Source organism: Takifugu flavidus, chromosome 5 (genome assembly GCF_003711565.1).
Source record: "Takifugu flavidus isolate HTHZ2018 chromosome 5, ASM371156v2, whole genome shotgun sequence".
In the NCBI taxonomy this organism is placed as follows: domain Eukaryota; kingdom Metazoa; phylum Chordata; class Actinopteri; order Tetraodontiformes; family Tetraodontidae; genus Takifugu; species Takifugu flavidus.
Genome location: NC_079524.1, coordinates 10,047,451 through 10,072,154, shown reverse-complemented (window position 1 = coordinate 10,072,154; position 24,704 = coordinate 10,047,451). Strand labels below are relative to the sequence as shown.

The 24,704-nt window shown below is 48.7% G+C and overlaps 2 protein-coding genes across 5 annotated transcripts; both read right to left on the bottom strand.

The window, feature by feature from the left end:
- Positions 1-405: 405 nt before the first annotated feature.
- On the bottom strand, positions 406-20,402 carry dock5 (dedicator of cytokinesis 5). Of its 3 annotated transcripts, none has more exons than XM_057033228.1 (51): positions 20,221-20,402; positions 16,574-16,657; positions 16,458-16,498; positions 16,330-16,385; positions 16,095-16,191; positions 15,748-15,896; positions 15,543-15,678; positions 15,312-15,469; positions 15,155-15,236; positions 14,899-15,028; positions 13,844-13,916; positions 12,854-12,996; positions 12,627-12,752; positions 12,422-12,546; positions 12,178-12,276; positions 11,892-11,964; positions 11,713-11,816; positions 11,375-11,555; positions 9,846-9,943; positions 9,668-9,757; positions 9,471-9,571; positions 9,269-9,403; positions 9,086-9,197; positions 8,398-8,468; positions 8,174-8,280; positions 7,961-8,097; positions 7,517-7,612; positions 7,347-7,445; positions 6,782-6,952; positions 6,558-6,658; positions 6,415-6,473; positions 6,096-6,250; positions 5,871-5,956; positions 5,432-5,588; positions 5,290-5,330; positions 5,089-5,179; positions 4,884-5,003; positions 4,716-4,805; positions 4,454-4,558; positions 4,247-4,388; positions 4,008-4,089; positions 3,850-3,934; positions 3,670-3,756; positions 3,414-3,590; positions 3,253-3,336; positions 3,038-3,175; positions 2,783-2,952; positions 2,553-2,679; positions 2,316-2,475; positions 2,020-2,138; positions 406-1,940 (listed from the first exon to the last, which is right to left on the bottom strand). In XM_057033228.1, the coding sequence occupies exons 1-51, from the start codon at positions 20,261-20,263 to the stop codon at positions 1,839-1,841; spliced, it is 5,595 nt and encodes a 1,864-aa protein (XP_056889208.1). In that variant the 5' UTR covers positions 20,264-20,402; the 3' UTR covers positions 406-1,838. The 3 variants fall into 3 exon arrangements, with proteins under 3 accessions (XP_056889208.1, XP_056889209.1, XP_056889207.1); XM_057033229.1 differs by having other exon boundaries at positions 2,553-2,676; XM_057033227.1 differs by having other exon boundaries at positions 16,458-16,657.
- Positions 20,403-22,380: 1,978 nt separating this feature from the next.
- Positions 22,381-24,683, bottom strand: neflb (neurofilament light chain b). 2 transcript variants are annotated; one of them, XM_057034333.1, is made up of 4 exons: positions 23,544-24,683; positions 23,342-23,466; positions 22,867-23,144; positions 22,381-22,798 (listed from the first exon to the last, which is right to left on the bottom strand). In XM_057034333.1, exons 1-4 carry the CDS (start codon positions 24,681-24,683, stop codon positions 22,632-22,634), a joined length of 1,710 nt encoding a protein of 569 aa, XP_056890313.1. In that variant the 3' UTR covers positions 22,381-22,631. The 2 variants fall into 2 exon arrangements, with proteins under 2 accessions (XP_056890313.1, XP_056890314.1); XM_057034334.1 differs by having other exon boundaries at positions 22,381-22,799; positions 22,910-23,144.
- Between the last annotated feature and the right edge of the window lie 21 nt (positions 24,684-24,704).

Genomic DNA, 24,704 nt, shown 5'->3' with positions numbered 1-24,704 from the left:
TGTTCCCATCACCTGCGGGAAGAATGTAAGAATACTTCTCTGCATTACAATGTCAACATGGAGATTGTTTCCATGGAGACATTAGAGCCGACCTGATGCACCCACTTCATCTTTGCACAGCTGAATGCGTGCGTGCACACACACATGCACACGCGCACGCACACACACAGGGACATGCAGATTGATGAGGAGGATTTCACTGTTTGACTGGGAGAACTGGCGGCTCTTGATGGATCAACACATGATCCACACTTAAAATAAACCACGACGGTAGAATTAGTAGAAAAACTCAAATCAGTAAAAATAGTTAATGATGCTTAAATTATGACCAATTATTATGTTTAGGCAAATGAAGGTTGAACTCTGATAGTTCATTCAAACTGAAAACAGAGACTCATCTTCAAACCCTTTATAAAAAAAATTTATTTGTTCCAAAATACAAAATTTTATTTTGAAACTATAAATGAAATAAAAATACTGACACTTGTGTCATCCACTCTTGATCTGCTCTCATGCATAGATTTATGGAGGAAAATAAACCAGCTTATTTTACACATGAATAACAAGAAGAACGCAAAAAACGTGTTTGTGCTACACATATGATTAAAATCTCGACACACCGTGTGTGCAAATCAGTAGAAGCATTCAAATTCAGTGAAAGAAAATAATTTAAATCTCAAAAGAAGTTATGGTAAAATGAGAAATGGAATTTTAAAAATGAGTTTGTACCGTACAACCTCTGCAAAGAAGCAGTTTGACAATTCATACAACATTTACCTGAGCCAAAAGCCTCTGGGAAATTTGTTCACTGTGGCCTGGCTCTACATGCTCGAGTTGAATGCTAAGCACAGCTAAATAGCTCTTACCGTAGGTGCATATAATTTTAGTGCCAAAATGTCAAACTTATCCTTTTCAGAGATGCTGCTCCCCAAAACAAACAATTCTTCCATTTGTTACCTGTAGTTCTGTTTATACATCCAGATAAAATGCTGACTAGCTACGTAAGCATAATAAGCTAAACTCATTGGTTAAATCTAGTTCTGTTGCATTCATTGTGTCCAAATGCCGGCTCCCATCAAGACATATTGCGCAAGAATAAAAAAAATCATTGATGCTAACTAGGATGTTGTGAATACTTTCACCATTCTGAGCCAGTCAGTTGACAAATATGTTATTTTATCTCAAAAATGATTCAACATCAGTAATAACTGCTACTGCATACCGTCTTCCTGGAATCAATTCAGTGACCGTTAGCAAAAACAAAAAAGTAGGTTCAGTGATGTTGTGGTCCTGTCATGCTGAGCTAGTCTTCGATTAGCAGATGCACACGTTCTTTTTGTCTGGAATGTTTTTTAGCATATCTGAGATGGTAAACAGGACTACAGGTGAGAGTAAACATGAAAAACTTCCCTTGAAGATCTAAAGTTACAGTTTTCAGCTCATCACGAACATTCAGAAACACGTTTGTTCCTCACATTCATCGACGCTGTCCAGTGTCTGTAAAATGTTGCAGTTTGGGTAAATGTAACTGTGACCTCAGCGGCAGCAGCTGGAATTCTGCTGAACAGCTGACGGGAGCACAAGTTGTCCAGTGTCAGTTCATCATTAAAAACATTAAAGGAAAAAATTGTTCTTTCCCCTCATAGAAACCAGTGTGGCACCGACTGTAGGGACTCATGATTCCCCCCAAACAAGCCATCGATGGCAGCCCAACACAAAATAAAAGGTGAAATATGGCACGGACTTTCCAGACTTCCACAGAGACGCTTCTGCTTTAAAGAAATGTCATCATCTGAAGAACAACCACCTGAGGAGCGTGAGATTGCGTAACGATCGCCTCAGTGAGGGGGGTGCTCGTAGGTGGGGAACATGGACTTCCGTGCTTTTGGGGGCGGCGGCGGCGGCTTGCCATCGTGTTTCACAGGCAGCGGAGGAGTGTGCTGCAAAACACAGAGTTCACATCAGAGTTTAATCACACTTAGAGCACAGAGCGAGTAGGTGGGCGGGGCTAACGAGTACCTCTGAGGACAACCAGCCATGATCAGGATCGTGGGGGTGCTTCTTTGGAGGCATCGGTGGTGGCGTTCCAGGGGTGTCGGCCAAGCTAACATCATTATCACTGAGGAGTGAGGAATAACCTGCAACAAGAGGGGATAAGTGTGTGTGCACGTGCGTGAGTGAATGCATGTGTGTGAGAGAGAGAGAGACAAAGTGATTGTGTGACCTGATTGGTTCACACACTGCATGTGATGTGTGGTAAATTGGTGGGGGGGTGACTAGTTATGTCCTGGAGTGGTGTGTGTACGTGCACGTACTGGAGCTTCTGGGAGTGTGTGGCGTGTGTGGCGAGGCAGGCAATGGGCTCAGAGGGTTCAGCAGACTGAGCTGGGATGAGACACCCTGGAACAGCGAAAGAGTGAGACGTCTGTCTCCCAGCTGCAGACTCTTTGGTCTCTGATGTTTCTCTGGAGGTTTCTGATAAGAGAAGAACACAACAGTTAACAGAACAGTCCACAATGAGACCGCAGAACAGCTAACGAACAAAGTCTCACCTCATCTGCATCAGGCTGCCTCTCCAACAGAACCTGGGATTTGCTCACGCTCCACTCCTTTCGATTCTTTCTGGCGATCCGGTTGTCTTCCTCCGAGCGTGACAGAATTGATGTTCTGCGATCCCTGCTGAAGAGAGAATGGTTCACAATCATCTGATGTGCTCTCTCCTTCTAGGACACAAGTCATCCCTCATTAATTAAGATCTAATCTCTTATCTGTTTTTTCGTACGCTGGCTCTTGGTGGGCGGGGCTGTCGGAGGAGGCGGAGCCGCTGGAGAGGCCAGAGGAGGTACTGGAGACGGTGGAAATGGTGGACATGCGGCGCAGGGTGGAGGAGTGGATGTAAGGCATGACAACGGAGCCCACGCGGCTCTTCTTCTTCTCTGTGAGCGAACATGGCTGCGGAACACGAGACGTCAGTGGGGAAACAGGCAGGGCTGACGTTAACAAGGCTCAGATCAAAGGACCAAAGGAAGAGACGCACCAGTGTGATGACACCATAATGTTTCTCCACTTTCTCCCGGAGGTCCTGGAAACATGTGACCAGGCGGTTGTGGAGCGGCCTCAGCTGCTCCGTCGCCTTCTCGCCATGGATGCGAATCCCCTCCGCCAGCAGGGGGATCTGCAGAGGAACGCCAGCGTTACTGAGCGAGCACAGCTATCAGGTGGTGCCTAAAAGGACGGAACGGGAGAAGTCACCTGCAGGGCGATGAGGTGTTTCAGAACCTCGATGCGCTCCTGGTCCTCTGGGTGCTCCTGGATGTAGGCATCTGTGAAGAACGCCTGCGAAGAAGAAGAAGATCGAGACAAAACCTCAACTGGGCTTCAATGATCCCAAACAGCAAACACGGAGCACAAACCTTCTCATAGTTGGAGAAGCCGCCCATGACGGCGGGGTCGACGATGCCGTTCAGCTTCATGGACAGCGGGTTGATGGACAGCGAGCGGTCGCATCCCTGCTGCTGCACCAGGTTGCTGAGCTTCTCGTTGGCCATCTCCATCGTTTCAATGGCGTTCTCCAGAGGGCTGATTTCCTCCTGCCAGCCAAAGGAACGCGGATTAAGAGTCGGTCTGGATGTGAAACGCCAACATTTCAGCATGTGGCCCGATTCTTACCACTGACACCGATTTGACCTCAAACCATTTGAGGATCCCTGGGAAACGGTACGCTGTGATGTAGGTGGTTCTCTCAATCCACATGGTCTGGAGGACACACGGAACCATGGCGACCTCAGTGCTTTTTCACAGAAATGTGAAACATGTAGAAGAATTTGTGGATTTCAAAGAATCATTTACAGCAAATTCGTTATCCGGGTCTTTTTCTCCTTTCCTGAAGGGGCGGGAGTACTGGAACTGCTCCACTTCATTGGTTCTGTAATAACTGACGGAGAACAGACCAATGAGAACAGACCGTTGACGATCAGAAGACAAACAAGCCGACTTTGTTCACGCACTTCAATATCTGCTCCGGAACGCCTTTGTCTTTAAACTGCTGCGGCATGTCGAGGACTGGCTTCACTGTGAAACACTGGATGTCTGGGTTCCGCCTCGGAAAAATCAAACTTGGGGAACTCTGGAAACTCCCGATATGACAGCCAATTTAACAGACACCAGCATGCTAAATGTTAGCAAGGGGGTAAAAATAGCTCATAGGGATTAGTTGGCTGTAGTGGTCACCACAACACAAGGATACGCTGTCCAGGTGAGTTGCTGATGTTGTCTCCAGGAGGAGCCGTGCTGGTCATCTTCACAGCGTTGGGGAACTGCGAGAGCAGCTTGAGGCTGAAGTCTTCCAGCCACTCGTATTCTTTTCCTCGGTAGATGAACATCTTGTTCTGCAGCAGACGCTTCCTTAGTCTGCGTTGCATCGGCCTATTATGACATGAGCTCACTCTCTTACCCTCAGGAAGGACGGAAATCCAAGGCCATAATATCCCACGGCAAAGTACTCTGGCTGGGGCCGCATGGCGTGTATGATGCTTTCATAAAACTGAGCTTGCTTCTTCTGCAGGAGGACAAAGGAGGAGTGGAATAAGAGCGGAATCCGGCTAAGGCAAGAGGCCACTGGTATTAAATTCAACGCGTGACTGCGAATGTTAAAAGGTGTGGTGACGACGGCCCGTCTCGCTCAGGCGTTGACTGGAGTGGGCGTGGCCTCTCACCAGCAGTTCACTAAGCTCCATGAAGTCAAACATGTGGCTCTCATGCATCCTGGCGAGCTGCTTCCCGAGCTCGATGGCCTTTTCCCACATCTGAGGAGGGATGGAAAAAATCCCATTTATTCTGTCAGCATGTGGCCACTGTTTGATGAAGATGACTGTATTCCTCACCTTGCCCTTGTCCAGGTAGCAGATGATCTCCTGGAAGAGCCGCTCCTTCAGCTCCTGCTGCGTCCACACGTGCTTTCCGTTCCGAGGTATTAGGTGGGGGGCACAGGGTTTGTCCGACCACTATGGGAGAGCAGCAGGACAGCTTCAGGTCAAGAGGCTGAGGTGTGCCAACGTTAGCCTACGGGTTCATTTGAGAGTTGGAGACCTCCAGCAGCTCAGCGTGCAGCAGCAGTGTGTACGCCGCCTCCGTGTAGTTCTCACAGTCCAGGTGTAAATCACGCAGCTTGTACAGATACCTGGTCACACAGGGACACACACACACACACACACACACACACACACACACACACAGAGTCAGAAACACACACCCCACCGGCGCCAGACATTTGTGTTCCGTCTCACTCACCGAATATAAATGTCCTCTCTCTTCTTCTCTTTGTAGAAATTCTGAAACACACAAAAGTTGGATAACAGATTTTCAGAACGCTCAGATAAATATTTAACACACATGTGTCTGCATGTGTGTGTTTCTCCAAGCGTCGGCGTACCAGCACGTTGACGGTGCAGCTCATCCTGTGTTCTGGACTCTCGTCCTGAGTGATGGTTCTGTAGGCCAGCAGGTTCTCCAGCAGGGTGCTGAGCAGCAGAGCGAGCTCCTCCCCCGACTGTGACAGGTACCGGTGGCGTCTGCAGTGTTCCAGTAGACTGCACAAGCAAACCAGAAGCTGTTGGCGCTCTACAAGGTGCCCACTTTAAGAAACTAACACATACGTTAGCGTTAGCACACTACGCTACCTGCTTCTGTTCAAAAACAATGGAATGTTAGCTAAAACAATTGTTTTTCTTTAGGTTTTAAGTGGTTATTGTGGTTGAAAAATATCATGCAATTGTCATGTTATTTAATTTCCTTTCCTTTTATTTCCAGAGTTGACAATATTTGACAATTTTCAGAACAAAAGAACTCTTCTGTTTTTGTCGGGTTCTCACATTTTCTCCAGCAGGACTTTGTACTGTTCGTCCCCTCGGCCTCCTTCTACCTCCTGGTCCAATTTTGTTATCAGTTCATTCTCAAACTACAAAGATTAGAAGGGAATTAAAAAAGACACACACAAGCACAAGCTCACGCGCGCGCACGCTGCTCGTCTCAGAAGTCCAGCACAGCCGCAAGCACCTGCAGCTGAATTTTAAAGACCCGCAGCTGCGCGTTGTTACCGTCTCAAAGGTGCATCCGGGGCTGAAGTTGTGCTCGCATTGCATCATATCAAAGAAGATGGGGATGGTGGCTTTCCTCAGCTCCGGCTCAGGAACCAGCGTGACCTCAAGAATGGGCCCCACCATGGCCGGGATGAACTTCATTTTGTTGGGGCCTGGGGGACGGCGAACATCACCACAGGAGAAATATCAGAGCAGAAGCAATTAACCGCAGCAACAAAGAGGATGAAACTAATAATACAGCAAACTAAACAAGGTGCTGAACGTGGACGATCTAAACTATTGCATCAATAATGCAGCGGCGGTGTGACAGACTCACCAAGGTTGTACCACATGTCTCGCATCTTAAAGCCAGTCATCTTCCTCATGTCTCCGTATCTGAGGAGAGGCAGCATCAAAGGACAGTTTAATTAAGTCCTCCCCACTCAAACGACCTGTGTGATGAACTAGGAGTGATCTCACTTATTCAGAATCTTATTCCGCTTCTCCTGAGAGAAGGACTCCAGCTGCAGCGTCGGGTGGGTGAGGAACGCCACGGTCAAATGAAAGTAGTTAGTCCACAGCTGCGAGGAAGCCGTTTCAAATATTAATGACTTAATTACCTTTTCATAGCGCCACCGTCTCATTTTGACTTTCAGGAAATCGGGGAAATGTGACCTCTAGTAGGACCGAGGACAGAGACGCACCTGCAGCTCGAAATGTGTCTGCTCCAGGAAATACATGTTGAGGACGTCCGAGTACTGGTTTATGGCCCTCAGGAAGACCTGCATCTGCACCAGGTTCATCACCATCCAGTCAGCCGGGAAGATGTTCCCCATCAGGTCTTTAAACATGTGGAACGTCTCCATCAGGAAGTCCTGGAGAAAACGGCTCCAAGTGTTCAGCCAAAAACCAACATTCTTCCCTTTAAATTCATCGGAATTGTTAAACTAAGCACATGACAGCAACCCGGCTTGATTAAAACGTAGCTACTGTCATGTCTGCGTCGCTGCTGTTGGCTACCAGGCCCGGAGGCTAGCTAATGGAGCTATGCTAGCATTACAGTCACATTAACATGAAATTACTGGATAAATCAGACATAAATCTAGGTAAAAATTCCCTTTAAAGACCTCAGTGAGGGTAACGCTGAAGCTGCACGGGTGCAATAATGAACCCTCGCCCCCCCCAGGAGCCATCCTAAGTGGCGCGGCCTGTTTAATGTGCGTTATTGATGAGGCTGGAGGTGGCGGTGGAGGATCCCGGGACACTTACGATGATGTCCTGCCTCGTCTTGAAGGTGCTGATGTGGTGAGCGTAATGCATGTCGTCCATCTGCTTCAGGATGGCCGTCATGCAGGCCAGATAGTGACCCTGCGGCAGAACGTTGGTCAGTGCGCTCTTTCTGAAACGTACGCCGATGACGCCGCTGTGAGGGTTCTTACGATAAGAGGCGAAGAGGTGTCCATGGCGATGACGGTGCGGTTCACCCGGCGAAGGAGCCGCTCCATTATCAGCTGCACGTGGATTCTAGTTGGACCCTGAACGCACACGATGGCGTTTGTGATGAGGTGGAACGAAGCGATGTTTAACAGAAACTGTCCCCTTTTATGTGGGATTACACTGACACGAGGTTAAACAAACAAGGTTAATATTTGTGTTCCAAGTTCAGGATTCTGCTTTTTTCCGCCACCCAAAATTCGAATTTCAGAATTCTCAAAAGAAAAGTAACAACTTTGGCTCAATGATTGAGGTTAAATTGAGATTAAACAGATACGAACATGTATCTCCATCACCTCCTGGATCAGTATTGTGGTCATTTACTATAATCTGGCGTCCACCATGTTTGTTTAACCCTAAATTGAATCCCAATCTGCTGCTGATCTCACCACGTCCCTGCGGTCCAGGATGTCCAGGATGGTGCTGAGCAGCTGGCCACAGGCCTCGTAGTCGGGTTTGATGGAGTGGTCGTCCAGCTGGCCGCTGAGCTGGTCGGTGAACAGCGGAAGCAGAACATCTCGACAGTCTGTGGAACACAGGGATGTTCTCAACGGATCACCAGACACGCCAGCTTCATCTACCAGTCATTATAGGCGTCCGACCTGGCTGCCTGAAGAGCTCGCTCTCCACCATTTTACACATGCAGCCCAGCTTCTGACGCACCAGCTGCGTGTCGGGGATGCTCTCGATGAACTTGGACAGGAGGACGCTGTGGCCACCAAACAGCAACGTTACACCAGGCAACAAAGTCTAACCATCTAACTAAACACTGTTTCCATGGCGACAGGCTCTGAGCCCCCGCTGAGCAATATGGCCAGAGATTTACCTGAGCTCCACGGGATCAAAGACGGTCTGGATGTCATTAATGATGCTTGGCAGGTATTTCAAAATGGCTCCCTGGATAACACACACACACACACACACACACACACACACACACACACACACACACACACACCACACACACACACACCACACACACACACACACACACACACACACACACACACACACACACACACACACACACACAGGTGAGTTATAAGACCAAGCAAGAATGGACAAAGTTGAAACTAAGCTCCTCCCACTGCACACGTCCAACGTATAAAACATCAACCAATTTCCAGTTACAGGTTCCAAGTCCAAGTTTGCAACCTGTCCAGTATGCTCCAAATTCCCGGGTGTGTACTTGCTCCGCCCATTTCTTAAGGAACCATCAGAGGTGACACTCCCAAACCAGGGCACAGAGATCAACATGACATAGCTTTGGTAGCAAGAACAAAGGTGTCTGTTCTCGCGTAGAACGTTAAAAGTTCTCCACCCCTGAGAACACAGGTGACGCTTGTGTTCCCAGCTGCTCGCAGGTGTGACACCTTTTCACTGGAGGAAAGAATATGGAAATTTAAGCGGGACTAACAAAGGCTCCTGTCAACTGGGGCAGGGATGCACAAACGGGCGGCTACTCTCAGCGCCAACAGGTTCCATCACGGGCAGAGCGAAACCTCCCCTCTCACCTTTATCTTCACTCCTTCATCCAGCGGTCTGTCCATCAGAGTGTTGAACGACAGGAAGAGGGTGCGGATGGAGTTGAAGAAGGCGTCGCCATCTTCGCTGTTCCCGTAGAACCTGACAGGCAGAGACGGATCGGTGAGTTCAGTTCTGGTCCGCGGGGTTGGTGCCGCTGGCGTCTCTGGTACCTGAGGTAGAGGACCCGGGACTGGACGATGAACCTGAACAGGTACTTCAGGGCTTTGAGGGCCGCAAACAGCCTCTCGGTCAGGACTGGCTCTTCAGCATGGCCCACGTAGTAGTTCAGGACTTTGGTGAGCTTCCTGAGAGGGAGGAGACAAGTCAGAGTGGGAGGAGCCACAGACAAAATGCATGCTGGGAAATACAGACATGTAAGCCAGCGTGGCGCTGAAGTGCTTGTTGATGTATGTTTCCAGAACCGGGTTGAAGTGCTGGAACTTGATGTCACCAATAAGAGTGATGATAAAAACCTGGAACCAAAAACAAGAGTAAAGTTAAAAGCTACAACGACAGGAAGTGAATGCCACCTCACTTCCTGTGAGTTTAATAAACACAGGCGTGCTCACCAGTGCGTTGAACACCAGCGTGTCGTACGTGTCCTTCTCCGATGTCTCCATCATGATGTTGAACAGAGCATCCAGAGTGTCTTGCAGAAACTGGGCAGCAACGCAAATGTCACATGACAACAGCCGAGCCACCCAGCAGCGCCAGAGTTAGCATCGTAACAGTTAGCATCACGCTCACTTTGACGATTTCACCTCCCTCCACCTCCATCAGCCTCTGTAGGATCTGGTCCAGGTCCTCAGGATGAGACCTCCAGTTCAGCAGTCCCAGAAGATCCACTGGAAACATGATCGTATACAGGGATCACATGACTTAACCTATTACAGCATGCTAGCATTGTAGCACCTCAGCTTGGTTAAAATCTACTTTATACGGGGACAGGGTCATAAATAGACTGGTTACACTGGGGCAGGGACATAAATAGACTGGTTATACTGGGACAGGGTCATAAATAGACTGGTTACACTGGGGCAGGGTCATAAATAGACTGGTTACACTGGGGCAGGGACATAAATAGACTGGTTATACTGGGACAGGGTCATAAATAGACTGGTTACACTGGGACAGGGTCATAAATAGACTGGTTATACTGGGACAGGGGGATAAGTGGACTGGTTACACTGGGACAGGGGGATAAGTGGACTGGTTACACTGGGACAGGGTCATAAATAGACTGGTTACACTGGGACAGGGGGATAAGTGGACTGGTTACACTGGGACAGGGTCATAATAGACTGGTTACACTGGGACAGGGTCATAAATAGACTGGTTACACTGGGACAGGGGGATAAGTGGACTGGTTACACTGGGACAGGGTCATAAATAGACTGGTTACACTGGGACAGGGTCATAAATAGACTGGTTACACTGGGACAGGGTCATAAATGGACTGGTTACACTGGGACAGGGTCATAAATAGACTGGTTACACTGGGGCAGGGACATAAATAGACTGGTTATACTGGGACAGGGTCATAAATAGACTGGTTACACTGGGACAGGGTCATAAATAGACTGGTTACACTGGGACAGGGGGATAAGTGGACTGGTTACACTGGGGCAGGGTCATAAATAGACTGGTTACACTGGGACAGGGTCATAAATAGACTGGTTACACTGGGACAGGGGGATAAGTGGACTGGTTACACTGGGACAGGGTCATAAATAGACTGGTTACACTGGGACAGGGTCATAAATAGACTGGTTACACTGGGACAGGGTCATAAATAGACTGGTTATACTGGGACAGGGGGATAAGTGGACTGGTTACACTGGGACAGGGTCATAAATAGACTGGTTATACTGGGACAGGGGGATAAGTGGACTGGTTACACTGGGACAGGGTCATAAATAGACTGGTTACACTGGGACAGGGTCATAAATGGACTGGTTACACTGGGACAGGGTCATAAATAGACTGGTTACACTGGGGCAGGGACATAAATAGACTGGTTATACTGGGACAGGGTCATAAATGGACTGGTTACACTGGGGCAGGGTCATAAATAGACTGGTTACACTTGGACAGGGGGATAAGTGGACTGGTTATACTGGGACCTTCAGACTGACTGGATTAGATGTAGTGAAACATTGTTGTTTATTGGTGAGACTGGGGCAGAACCAGATCAGAAAGGTTGTACTGGATCTTGATATCAGTGACAGGAGGTTATCGGAGCAGCACGGCGGCAGGCAGGAAACAGGAAGTGGCACCGTTCTGCGTGAGCTTGGTGGAGCAGGTGAGCGTGGCGATCTGGAAACTGTCTTTGGTGACAGGAATCACTCCCGAGTGGTGGAACTGCTTCCCCGTCTGCTTCTCCGCAGCCTCCACCTCCAACCAGGTCGCTGGCAGACTCAGATAGACTTTTGCGTCCTCCGCCTTTTTGGTATCAGCCTGAAAATATGAGAATAGGCCAAGATTATCGATCGCCCAGCTCCAATTTAATATTTATTGATCGTCGCATGCAAAGCCCATGTGTCCCCTGGACGGGTTTGTCTGATTATAGGAGGCGATCCGAGCATGCTGAGCTACAAAGCCGCAGCGGCGCCACCTTATAGACGATGAGCTCGTGTCGGCCGTCCTTCAGCGTGGTCCCGTCTCCGCTCATGAGCCGGACGAAGGCCATTCCAAAGGGCTTCTCCGATTTGTCCCGAGCTGACGGGATCAGAAGAGCGTTAGGTGTCTATTACAGCAACTTGAACACGTGCACGGGGTACTCGTGACGCTTACAGTCCTGGGAGGAGCGGTGTCGGAACATCACCCTCAGGTGGCAGCGGCACACGTCCTCGATGGGAATCGTCACCTTGAAAGAACAACAGAGAAGTGCGGGAATGAAAGGGGGGGGGGGGTGAGAATACCGGATTAAACATCCGGGAGGGGGTGAGATCTGCAGCCAGATTCATATTAGCTGCGCATTCAGGCCAATTTCTCAGAGAAGATTAATCCTGCGACTGAAAGACTTCCAGAGAAACGATAATAATGATGAAGATAAAGAGGGAGGCTGACGCAGGCTTACCTTCACCGTTTCATTCCAACAAGGCTGCTTCACCTGGTAGTAAATGACCGACTTGTACTCGGTGATCCCGTCGTACCCGGCTCCAGGAAATATGGCTTTCTGCAAAAGGACGTTAGCATTTTTAAAACTGTCAAACTCAATTACCCTGAAGCTAGCAAAATTAATTTGAAATAAAACATGAAGGACGCGTCCTGGTGCAGTGAACCGACCGGCAAACAGATGCGCCGTTAGCGTCGCGTTTTACCTCCATCGGGTTCCCTTCATCGTCATGCACGCTCAGTATGACCTCGACATTCTTCGGCGTCTTTTTTTTACCCCGGTCAAACTCTCCCTGCAGCAGGGTGACGTAAAAGTCGTTCCTCACGTTTCCTGGAAAACAAGCACAGATCCCATGTTTACGCGGCCAGTAAAAATGATCATCTAGCAGACGTTGGCGCCTCTAACGCCACCTGGGAGGATGATTTCTGGGAAGCCCATTTTCCTCACAATAGCCGTGCTGCGGTCCACAAAGTGGGGGAAGTCCTTCCTGACCTGGGCGAGGTCCCCGGGGAGAAGCTTCAGGGTCACGAACAGGCCTGGCAGCGAAACGGCGTGGGCAGAGTCAAAGAAGTGGACCCAGGTGGTAGATGGATCAAAACAAAGAGCTCAGCGCAAAGCTCGCTCGCTCGCTTCCTACCCTGGCCTTTGTGCTTGACCTCCTGCGTGGCGATGACTTTGTTGAAGACGGCAGTGAGCGGCTCGTTTTCTCCGATGACTCTGGACGGGATGAGCGGGGACATGATGAGCTGCCTCTGACGGATGTACGTTTCCATGGCGATTCTGGGAGAGAAGCAACGGGAGGTCGGGGTTTTTAGTCACGCACGCTGTCATTTCCATCTTCAGAACACAGAATGTGTGGGGGAAAAATGACAACTTAATTACAAATGGAGCCCCAAACAGCCCATAATACAGACACGTGTTAATTAACAACACTTAATGACAACGCTTACAATGAGAATACATTTAGCGTTCAGTGTTAGCCTCAATCGCCAAGATAGTAAAGTGTAAATTAATTCTTAAAGCAAAAATGCAAACAAGGCTGATATGACCAATAAGCTAATGCTAATTTAAGGCCGTGCTGCTTCAATTATATTAGCTTTACTGTCAGAGTTAATAATCCAGTCCTGATAGTTTCTGAAAGACAACCTGCAGAGTGAAAAGCAGCACAGTTCATATTAAAATGTGTGAGAAAAGCCTTGACTATACCTGAAAAATCAATGAGTTTTTGAAAATAATCAAACAAAAAGGTTTTTTTCCGCAGCACCTAAAGACTCAGTAAAGGAGGGCAAACTCTACAAAACACAAAAAATTGGGTTAGACGTCAGGAAGCGGCGGAGATGTTTCAGTAGTTTCTCCGTCTGGGAAACCTGTGAACGTCACACCCTTGAACTTCGGAAAGGAAAAGTGTGTTTTCGCAGCACTGGAATGAAACTCCTGTTTGGAATAACGGGTCTGATCCAAGAGCGAATTACTTCAGAGATCAATAACATTCACACGGAGCCGGAAAACTCGTGCTTTCCTCCCTCCGTCAAACCTTCGAAGGCTCCACATGCGCGACGAACGTCAGATTCAGAGGACGTTAAAGTTTACCAACTTCAATCGACATGAGGAAAACTTTAACACTCACTGCTGGAAGGGGATGAAGTGCTGTTTGTCCTCGTCGTCCGTCTTTCCGTGGGCGATGTCCGTGACGTCCATCACTGCGGCCACACGTGGAACGTCTCAGTAAACTCGTTTAGCACATTCGCTGCACACTTAATAGGACGAGAAATCGTTTTCTGACTGCGAACGCCACTGAGCGGAGTGAACGAGGCGGCCGGCTCACCTGCCGCCAGGACAAAACTTCTCAATTATTCAACTTTTGATGCCTTTTGTGTTTTTCCCGGCTCATTCGGGTAAATGTTCTCTCACACTCTGGTTTCAGTCCATTTGCTGGACCGCAGAGGAAACCATTTCTCATCAAATCCACTTATCAACCTGCCAAAAGGGGGGGAAAAACAGAAAAACAGCCCCAGCTGCTGCTAAACCAATTTCATGTGTGTCTCATGCCAAGACAAGCGTGCAGCCATTTTCTAGGTCAGAAAGCAGGTGCTCCTGCTCCACTCTCAATCCCGACGCCTCGTTTCTGCCGCCACCAGCCGAGCGCTTGGCCGCAAATGAAGATCACTTTTATAAATGTGTCAGGTCGATGCTTTCTCAACAAGGTTCACATGCAGCTCTAAGCTTCAGCATCCGACCCCCATCTGTGACATCATCACTCACACCTTCAGGAGACTTGTGTTGTTTTAAGAGGGACAAACGTCTGTACATGGCGTAGATGACTTTAGCTGCGCATTTGTCTTCTCCCTCTGCAGTTTAGGAACATCTAACCAGATCCAGTCTGCCACACCAGCAGTCGGAGCTCTGAAGTGAGGTTAAGAGTGTGATGCTAACGCTATACAGGAAGAGACTGCTGTCATCTTTAGCATGACGACGGGATCTGCTAGCTGCTAACGTTTCTTCATGGTGTTTTTGTTCAGAACCATGTTGCTTTATGTGCTGCTGGGGTTTCCTGCCTGCATCTATGATCCTTTTCTGAAGTCAAACCTAAACCAGTTAAATGTGTGCTGCAGGCGTATCGGCTCCATCTCTAACTGGACCTCCACTGCAGTTTCCACACACCACAAACCCCCTGGGTCTCACCCGCCACTCCAAACGGTCTCCGCAGGCCTCCGGTGTGCTTCTTGCCCTCTTTGAGTTCCATGCTGCCGACCCTGATGATCTGACAGACCAGAAACAGTCGCGGCCTCATCAGGTCGCTGCTGCTCAGATCCTGGAAGCACAATTCAAACATCTGCATCAGTGAGAAGCTGAAGTCGACGCTGAAAAGTCACGACCTTCGGTATCGTGCCAGTCTGGGGCAGTAGGGGGCGCCAGCGGCGGGTTGGGACTCACTCACCGTGAACAATGCTGGCAGGTTGTTGAGTTTTTCGATTTCTTTAGGCATCCCCATACTGTCCCAGCGCACCAGGAAGTTCTCACTGTAAGGGAGCAGAACCACCATCAGACCAGTCTTCAGGAGGAGAAGACGGAGACGCGTGAGCCGGCGGCCAGACCTGATGAATTCGGACTGGTCGGGGTCGTACAGCGACATCAGCAGCTCGGCGTCTTCCCCGATGTTACAGACGAAGTTCTTCAGGTTCATGAACAGGCTGTAGGTGTGCACTGTGCTGAACAGGCTCTGGCGCCTCATCTCCAGGTTCTGAAGCCGCATCTGCGGGGAACACAGGCGGCGTTGACAAAAACCCGCGGACGTGAAGCGTGACGGCGGAGAGCCCGAGTCGGACCTTCTCTTCCTGGATACGGTCGTCCACGCTGCGGGAGGCGGTCTCATGAGCCCGGAACAGACTGATAGTGCTGGTCAAGTCAGGTTCCAGCATGTTTCCCGCCTCATCACGTACCACCAGGTCCAATCCCAGAATCCTGAGCGGCACAGATGTCAGTGGCAGCGAAGCTACACGCGTCACCGCTTCAAGAAAAGGAGGCTTATACCTGTTACCATAGTCGATCTTTGCTGTCACCTTCTTCTTCAGCTCCACAAGGTCGTCTTTGGGTAGCGTTCCCGACACGATCTGAGAGCGGTACTCGATGAGGCTGTAGGCCATCTGCTGAACACCCCGGAAGAGCGGGATTTTGTTCGCCTGCCGGGACGGATTTAAAGAAAAAAAAAAAAAGCTTCAGGATGCACCCGCCCACTGGCACGAGCACCAAAACCTGTTCTAGAGCCTCCACGAGCACGAGCGGCTTCTTCAAAGACACAGCGCCTCGTTAGCATCGAACCCCTGATGTGCTGAGTCAAACCCAGAGAGACTGATTAGCATGACGAAATCCACACGCACCACGAAGAGCTGGTGCCAAATCTGGGCCCATTCCCTCAGAGTGGCCCGGAGCTCCTGCACCAGAGGTAGATCTGCTGGGATGATGACTTCCTGCTGCCTGCAACAGAAGCCACGCGTGCGTTCCAATGTTAAACAGCCGCGTGTTCTTTACGCCGGATGGGTTTAACGCTAACCGCCAGTGCTCCCCGGCGCCACAAACAAATAAACCCGTCATCGCACTGACGTTTGACCTCACCCGATGCCCTCAACCGTCGCCTCCTTCAGGTGGATGTAAGAAGCCGGGAAGACGCCCTGAAACATCAGTGATTAGTGCACATACGTGTGGGCACGTCCCGGTTCTGGACCAGCTGAGGGCTCCCTTACCTTCTGGGATTTGTTGCGTAGAGAGTAGCCTCGGTACCACCCTGAGGAGATGTGGAGAAGCCAGTTAGAGCGGAGGAGGAGCTCCTGCTGGAGCCGCGTGCTCAGTCTTTGCTTACCTTCCAGTTTCTCCAGTATGTGCACGGCATCCCCCACCTGCAGGCGCAGCTCCTGGTCACCTCTGGGGTTATAGTTGTAGATGGCTGAAGGAACAGAAACACAGACTTGTGGGGATCATTTCTGCACAGCTCAGGCCAAAAAGGAGCGGAGCCGTCACGGCCCGGCGTGCAGCGCTGGGACGAGCCGACGTTCCAGCAGGTCGGATCACTGTTGCCGCCTGAGCGACTCAAGTGTCCAAAGAGTCCATGAAGCACAAAAAAAGACCAGGCTGGAACCTGCAGGTGTTTCATTCAATCATGGTCAGCAGCTACAGACTGTTTTAAAAAAACAAAACAAAAGAGCTCATTGATTAATCAGAAACTCAGGATCGGCTCAGGATTCCAGGGAGATTTAGGAAAATCCCAGATTCCCTCTTCAATCAGTGTGAGCACAGAGGAGTCAATTTTAAATGAATTCAGGATCAGGTTTCACTTCCTCCAGGAAAAGAAAAACTATCGACGATCTGCAGAACCTGTATCATGATCTGGGATCTGTTCCTCCCACAGCTCTGTGTGTGTGTGTGTGTGTGTGTGTGTGTGTGTGTGTGTGTGTGTGTGTGTGTGTGTGTGTTTTGATGGTAATAAATCGTGGCCATCTGATACGACACTGTTGGTGGTGACAGTGAGTTGCTGCTGCCAGATAGGTCAGTACGCTAAGCTACGCTGGCTACACAAGGTAAGCTAACTGGTTTAGTCTGAATGTAAATAGTGCCCCCTGTGTGGTATCTGTGGTAATCACACGTTAGCTACATGTTTGGGGAACATGCTGCCGCAGCTCGTTACCCTGCAGGTTTTGTTACATTTTCTGTTTCGTCCTGACTGAGCCCTTAATGCCTCGGTTGCATTTTATAGATGCATCATCATAAAAATTCCATTTAATGACCACAGGAGCGGTCGTTGGCTGCGGTCATGCTGAACTTTGTCACCTGTGAGCTCCGCCCCCTCAATAATCACCTCACTGTCTCGACTCCAAGAGGCAGCGACTCTTTATCTTTTCATTGCTACGACTTGCCAACACGGAACAAGCACAGACACACACACACACACACACACACACAGACACACACAGACACACACAGACACACACAGACACACACAGACACACACACACACACACGTACAGAGGGTTGCACAAGAGAAACATTGGCCAACAACTGTGTTAAAAAGGTTCTGAGGGTCCTCTCTGAGCAGAACCGTGTCCCGACTTGTGTGGCAAATGTTTGTGTTGCCGTGAGCTACATTTCTCAGCATGCTCGGACTGGCTCAGCTCGTCACACCTCAGTCTGAATATCAACTCCTGATGGGCCTGAGCACCACACTCTCCTGAGCACCACCACCAGAACATACCTGGACATGATAAAGGAAACGAAGGTCACCAGAGATGATGTTATCAGCGCCCCCGTTAATGTGCCCTGATGTCACTAACACTAAAAGCAGATGTACCAACAGCAACATTTTACCTTATATCTTTAACATTATAAAAGATTAAAAGATAAGTAAAAGGGGAATTATGTTGGATGTACGAACCAACTTGATGGCTTAGGCTAGGCTAGGCTAGGCTATGCTATGCTAGGCTATGAGCGAAACGTTCTGTTATTTAATCATTCTGGTAAATTTTTGTTACATTGAAAAACTGAGAAAATTGATGTTCCAAAGTCTGATAAATATTTTAGTTCTGAATAATTATTTCTGATTTCATAAAAATATGAAACCTACAAAATATCAGATTGTATAAAAAAATAAAACATTAAGTGGAGAACAATGATGATGTTAATGACATTAGGGGCCAAATGGGGTCGTATTTTCAGTTTATGGAAAAAATATTCAACTCTTGCTGCTTTATAAAAGACATATCATCACATTCAAAGAGGGATTATTATTAATCTGCTTTTTAATGGCTGACAGCTGTTTATGTGTTTGTCATGTCTCCTCTGTTCAAGGTTTATTTCTGTGTAACATCAAATTAATCTTCATGACAGATTACACCAGACTATACGGAAGCAGATTCAGAACAAATTGAAAATATGTTTTAAAAACATCATTTATTTTGGATGGAGTGTGATTTAATGATAGGAGTCTGGATGGTGGAGTCAAGATATGGTAATAACACATAGACAATAATCTGTTTACAAATGTATAAAAGGGAGTGCAGGATGTTAAACTCTCCTGCTATTATTCAGATAAAAGTTCCTTTAATCCACACAGGTCCTGTTAGCTAGCATGATACCACGATAGCATCAGAATTCCCACGATCTCGCCTGTGTTTGGGTGAGCTCCAGTTCGCTAATCTGATTAAAAATGCCAGACCTTGTACGGGGTCTGGTGGCATCCAAAGGATTAAACACTGCTTTGGTGACTCCTGCTCCTGCTTCTAAAGGTCAGAACCCAACTAAAAAGATTAAATTCTCCACAAAAACAAGGTCACCTGGAAGCGTGGCTGCAGGGAATTATGGGTTGAAACTTTTCCAGTCAGAACAGAGCGAACAGCTAACTTTTTCACCCAGAAACCTGCGAATGTGGCCCACAGCAGCGCCACCTATGGGTCGCTGAGGATGTGACAGCTTACACCAGCAGTCAACACTGCAAAACTGACAACGTTCTCATCAGAGTCACACCTGAGAAGGTTACAATGTCACACAGGATCAACTGTTTCCAAATAAAGCATTTAAAACAAGCCAAATCGCAGCTACAGAGCACCACAAGGCTAGCTACCAATGTCGCTATCATGGCTAGCAGAAGGACACGCCCACCACGAGGTCCTGAGTGCTGATTGGTCCAGGTATGACCTCATTATGGAAAAGATGGAAAACCATAAAGTGGCCAAATTATTATGCCTTTTTCATGGAAGCTTAACGAGGCCGGCCAGGAGAAAGATCTCCTCCCGTGGGCCAAATGAAGATCTGTTCCTGACACAAAAGAATAAACGCGTGCCAAATTTAAAACGGCATTGATTTATTTTCCAAGATGGTAAATTATTGGCACACTTATAAAGAACATTTTGAAATTTAGAACATTAATTCAAAGTGAAAGTGAGGTGAAAATGTCCTTAGTTATTTTTTAATAATTACTTTCAGCTGGTGCAGTTCGGGGCCGCCAGCTGTTTTGGTATTAAACTGGTTCCGAACCAGAGTGAACTTGGATTTTAGGCTAATATCGCTTAAGGTGAAACTTTACTGTTCTGGTTTAACTGGGCCCTTCTGCTCCTCTACTTCAGGTTTGACCTGCAAACGATGAGACAGGACCACACCTTACTGTCGGAACATGGAACCTGTCCCGGTTCTAGACTGAGTTCCCGGGACAGGAACAGACAGTCCGCTGAATTCCGCGGCTCAGAACCTCCACAAGTTCTCCAGAAGGTCTTCGGAATTTTCATAAACTGGAGTAAAGTTCGCGTTAACGTCACGGAACTGTTGCAGATTAAAGTCGCTGCGGAGAAAACTCATTTCTGACCCCGCAAAAAAGGCGCAAAAACAAAAACAAAACAAAAGACCCACCAAACTTCTGAAAATGAAAGTTCGGGAACTGCTTCGTTCGCGACATGTCCCAACAGAACTTTCCAACTTTCTCAGCTTTCCTGCGGGAATAAAACAATCAGGAAAAACACTTACCCACTCCATATTTCTCTTTTTTAGTGGGAACCCAGCGGGTCATGGCGAGGGGGGGGCGGACGGAGCCTCAATAAATAAATATATATACAATAATATTCCAGCACGAGGACGGGCGGCGGATCCAGCTCGTCCTGGGATCTATAGTTCCGCCATCATGACTCCTGCCCGGGGGAGGGGGGAGGAGGCGCGAGGGAGGAGCCGCGAGGGGTGCGGAGGATCAAGGGGAGATCAAGGGGAGGGGTGGGTCGGGGGAGGTGCTATCATATTATTATAACCAAGTGGGCGGAGCCAGTCCGTTGTGGGAGGGGCATCATTAAATATTAATAAGTACGGTGCTAATAATAATAATGATAATAGCGATTGTAATAGTAATGCTAAAGAATAATGGTGGTAGATTCATCCTGTCTTTTTGTCCCAGTTCAGGCTGAGATTTACAGCTAGCATTAGCGGTTAGCCAGTCCGTCACTTACTGTAACGCTGTCGCAGCGTTGCCCAGAACTGTAGCGTAGCTCGCTGGTAAATGCCATGATGAGGAGGGAGGCGATATGACCTCACACCCACGGCAATTGTGGGGCAAAGAGGCACTGGAGGGGGCAGAAGCAGTCTGTTGGGACGGCTTGAAGAATCAACACATTTGAAGACAGGTGTCGGTGGGACAAGCATATCAACCATTAAACTACCAGTACTCAAACTGGCCCATGAACGATAGCTAGCCTAACTGACGTGTGTAAATGCTGTTGTTCCAACATGGGGGCCGCAGGCAGAGCTCCCCGGCCCCCTGCTGTGTGATCTCCTTTACAGCTGTTGGCTCAGACCTGCCAGCACGCTTCGCCCTTTGTTGGGTGCTTTTCCTGCGGCCACCTCTAAATCCCTTGATTGTGTTTTGACTTACAGCTTGTGGTAGTTTAGCATCAGTATGGAGACCAAGAACGATATTCAAGCACATCTTATAATGTTATACTTCCTATATTTGTGTTTTGGTTCGTACTTTTACCATCAGGACTGCCTGTGACCTTTCACCTATGAGGCTCTATCTCTTCTCACAGAGAGTACAACACTGCCCCCGCCCGGTGGACCTTTGTCACTGCAGGAGGAGGATGTTTCAGAACAACTATTGCAGCAATGATGGATGATTTACTGGACATGACGAGCATCTGAGCAACATAAAACACGTGATCGGCTTCATCAGACCAGCAGCATTGTGTACCTTGGCAACTTTTCTCTCTGTTTGGAAGCAGGTGATTACAGTCAGAAGAGTGTGGTGTTATCTGCTTGTTTCCTCTGACACCAGCAGGCTCAGTTTAACATGAAAACACCTGGAGCTTCTGCAGCAAAATGCATTTAAGAAGCTTCATCTTTTTTCCTCGATCCATGTTTAAGAACGACGGAGCGTTTCTGCATCTGCAGCTTGAGCACTGTTCAACATTCCTTCTGCAGCCAACGCTGCGTCATCCCAGCACTTTTCAATCAATAAGAAAACATTAACAGTATTACTGTTGCTTCCTGAATGTGTGTGTGTGTGTGTGTGTGTGTGTGTGTGTTGTAAAGTGGAGTTAAATTATTAGAGTAAGTGCCCTCTACGACTCTAAATAGCTTTCTCTTAGCAACAGAAGGATGAAGGAATGGGGGGGGGGGTAACTTAAAGTGAATGGAGGGAAATAGAGGGAAGCGAGAGGTTGGAGTTTGGTTTTTTTTTGTGTGTTCTGCTCTCTTCATAAATCCTGGAATGTCTGGCTCTTAAAAGGTGCTACATGGACAAAGCTAATCACATTACCATAAAACAATAGGATTGCCGCTCTTCCCCCTCCTCCTGCCACGCCCTTCCTCTCCCCTCCTCAATTGACGCTTGGCCAGACTCTTTGGTGCAGCACCTAAAGCTGAGTCACAGAGGTTTCAGCTCTATGAGCGCCTCCAGATTTACGGACAGACGAGGAAGATGATGTCAGCTAACACAGCGATAAAGATGTCTGGCTGACTTGGCATAAAAATGGCGACTTGCCTCTGATAGGCTGGACTTCTGTGTAAATGCTTCACTGGTTTATGGGCCGAGCCACTTTGGCTGCTGTCCATCGGATGAGTTAATCTGAGTTGAGGACAGTTAAACTTTGGTCGCGCCTCAACCATTTGCTGCAGGAGCTACAGATGAAAAGGCTGCAGACCGACGGGTCAACAAGGCTTTATTGCGGCTCAGTGCAGCACATCACAGAGCACAGATGCATTTCAGGTTATTGCACGCAGACAGTGGATCAGGCAAATGTCGCTGGCAGGAAAGCGATCGACTTCCTCTCCTCCTTTTTACTTCTTTAGTTTTTTTGCTGGTCGAGCGTCTCAGAGGTACAGTTGGCGTTCGGGACAGGAAGTCCCTCAACACCAGAGCGAGCAGGAACTTTTTAGAGATTTATCATTTTAATTCATTTTTTCCCATCTTTAGACTTCTCCTCCTCCTCCTCTGGTTTCCGAGCCCCCTCCTCTTCCTCAGCCTTGGCATCACCCTGCTCCTCATCTCCTTCTTCTTCGTCTTCGTCTTCTTCTCCTCTTTCTTCTTCTTCTCCATCCTCCTCTGCCTCCTCATTTCCATCTGACAAAACAGAAAATGATTAATTTATCATTCTGCTTATATTGATTAAACAACATGACCCCACTAACCGTCCTCCTCCTCTCCCTCCTCCTCTTTGTCTTCCACCTCAGCGTCCTCCTCTTCTTCCTCCAGCTCCTCATCCTCCCCCTCTTTAGGAGGGCTAGCTTTGGCTTGCTGCACCTGGCTAGCAGTTAGCATCTCTTCTGGAACATCAAAGCGGGAGCTCAGCAGATATGACATTCTCCCATAAGAGGGAGCGGCGTAGCTGACCTGCTGGGAGTAGAGGCTGGCGGATGCTGGACCCGCCACGACACTCAGGCGATTCTCCTCCCCTTCCAGGAGTTTTCTGACAGAATCAGACACATCAGGAGATTTTGCATTCTCAATCTAGACCTGACAGCATCATCCATTCATGACTAACCACAAACAAGCACGAAACCTGATCAGAGTACCGATTTTAGATCGAGATCTTGATCATAATCCTGTTGCCAGAACAGACACGCAGCTGTGTTGCTGTTAGTCCAGTTCAAGCCTGATACTCACCGATATGCTGCGATTTCGATGTCCAGTGCCATCTTTACATTCAGGAGGTCCTGGTAGTCTTTCAGGTAGCGGGCCATGTCGTTCTTGGTTGCCCTCAACTCGTTCTCCAGTTGAGTTATTGTGTCCTGCAGAGAAATAAACATCAGGTTAGATTTACAGGAGCTAAACCGGGCATTTCTCTGAGTCGGTTCCTCAGGCTCACATGCATCGCAGCGATCTCCGCACTCTGCTTCTGCTCCATGTCCTGGATCTGGTTCTCCAGAGCTCCATTCATGCCACGACAAGCATCGATGTCCAGCGCCTTGGCTTTGAGCAGCCTTCGGTATTCGGCGACTTCGTCTTTGGCGTTCCGGACGTTGTCCTTGTCACGAGCACTCCCCACGGCCATCACATTGACCTTGTTGCAGAACCACTCCTCAGCAGACTGGAGGTTTTGCAGGGCCAGTTTCTCGTACTGGCCACGGATGTCATAGAGCGCAGCAGACAGGTCAGGTTTGGCAACCTCCATCTTCACTGACACCTCAGTGCGTTGCTGTATCTGGGCCTGCAGCTCGGCGATCTCGCTCTCAAACAGGTGCTTCATGAAGTCCAGCTCATCCAAGAGATTCCTGACCCGTTTCTCCAGCTCGGCCCGTCCCAGCGCAGCCTCGTCAGCTCCCTTTCTTGCATCCATGAGCCGACCATCTGCCTCGTCCCTTCCGAGCATCTCATTGTCATACCGGGTTTGGAGGCTCTTAAGCATGTCCTCCAACTGGTTGAAGTGATCCTGGGCCACTTGCTTCTCATGGTGGGCCTCATCCACAGCAGCATGGAGCTGCTGGATTTCATGCTCATACAGAGCCCGGAGGTTGGATGGGTCCGTCTGCCTCTGCCTGAGCAGCTGCAGCTCAGTTTCAAGTAGCTTGTTCTGCTGCTCCAGGTCATGAACTCTCTCAATGAAGCTGACAAAACGGTTGTTCAGGTCCTGCAGTTCAGCTTTTTCCTGAGTCCGCAGTGCTTTGAACTCAGAGTTGATCTGCTTTGCTTGGATAAGTGGTGGAGGAGCAGCACCAAAGGACAGCGGAGCTGAATGCACTGAAGAGAAGCTGGAAGCAGCTTGGGAATGCGATGGATAGCTTCTACGTGAGGATGCGTAGGAAACTATCGGTGTGGAGTGGCTGTAGGAGGCAGATCTAGTTCCAATCCCTCCTCCAGAGCCAAATCCTGCAGTGCGCACAACTACCCTCCTCTTGTAAGTAGACGGAAAGTACAGATCAAAGCTGGTGGAAGCCATGTCTAACTCAGTGATGATGATGATCAGCTCTGTGACTGGAAGAGAAGCCGGTTGGACTGCACTGTGCATCAGCAGTTGGCTGCTTTTATA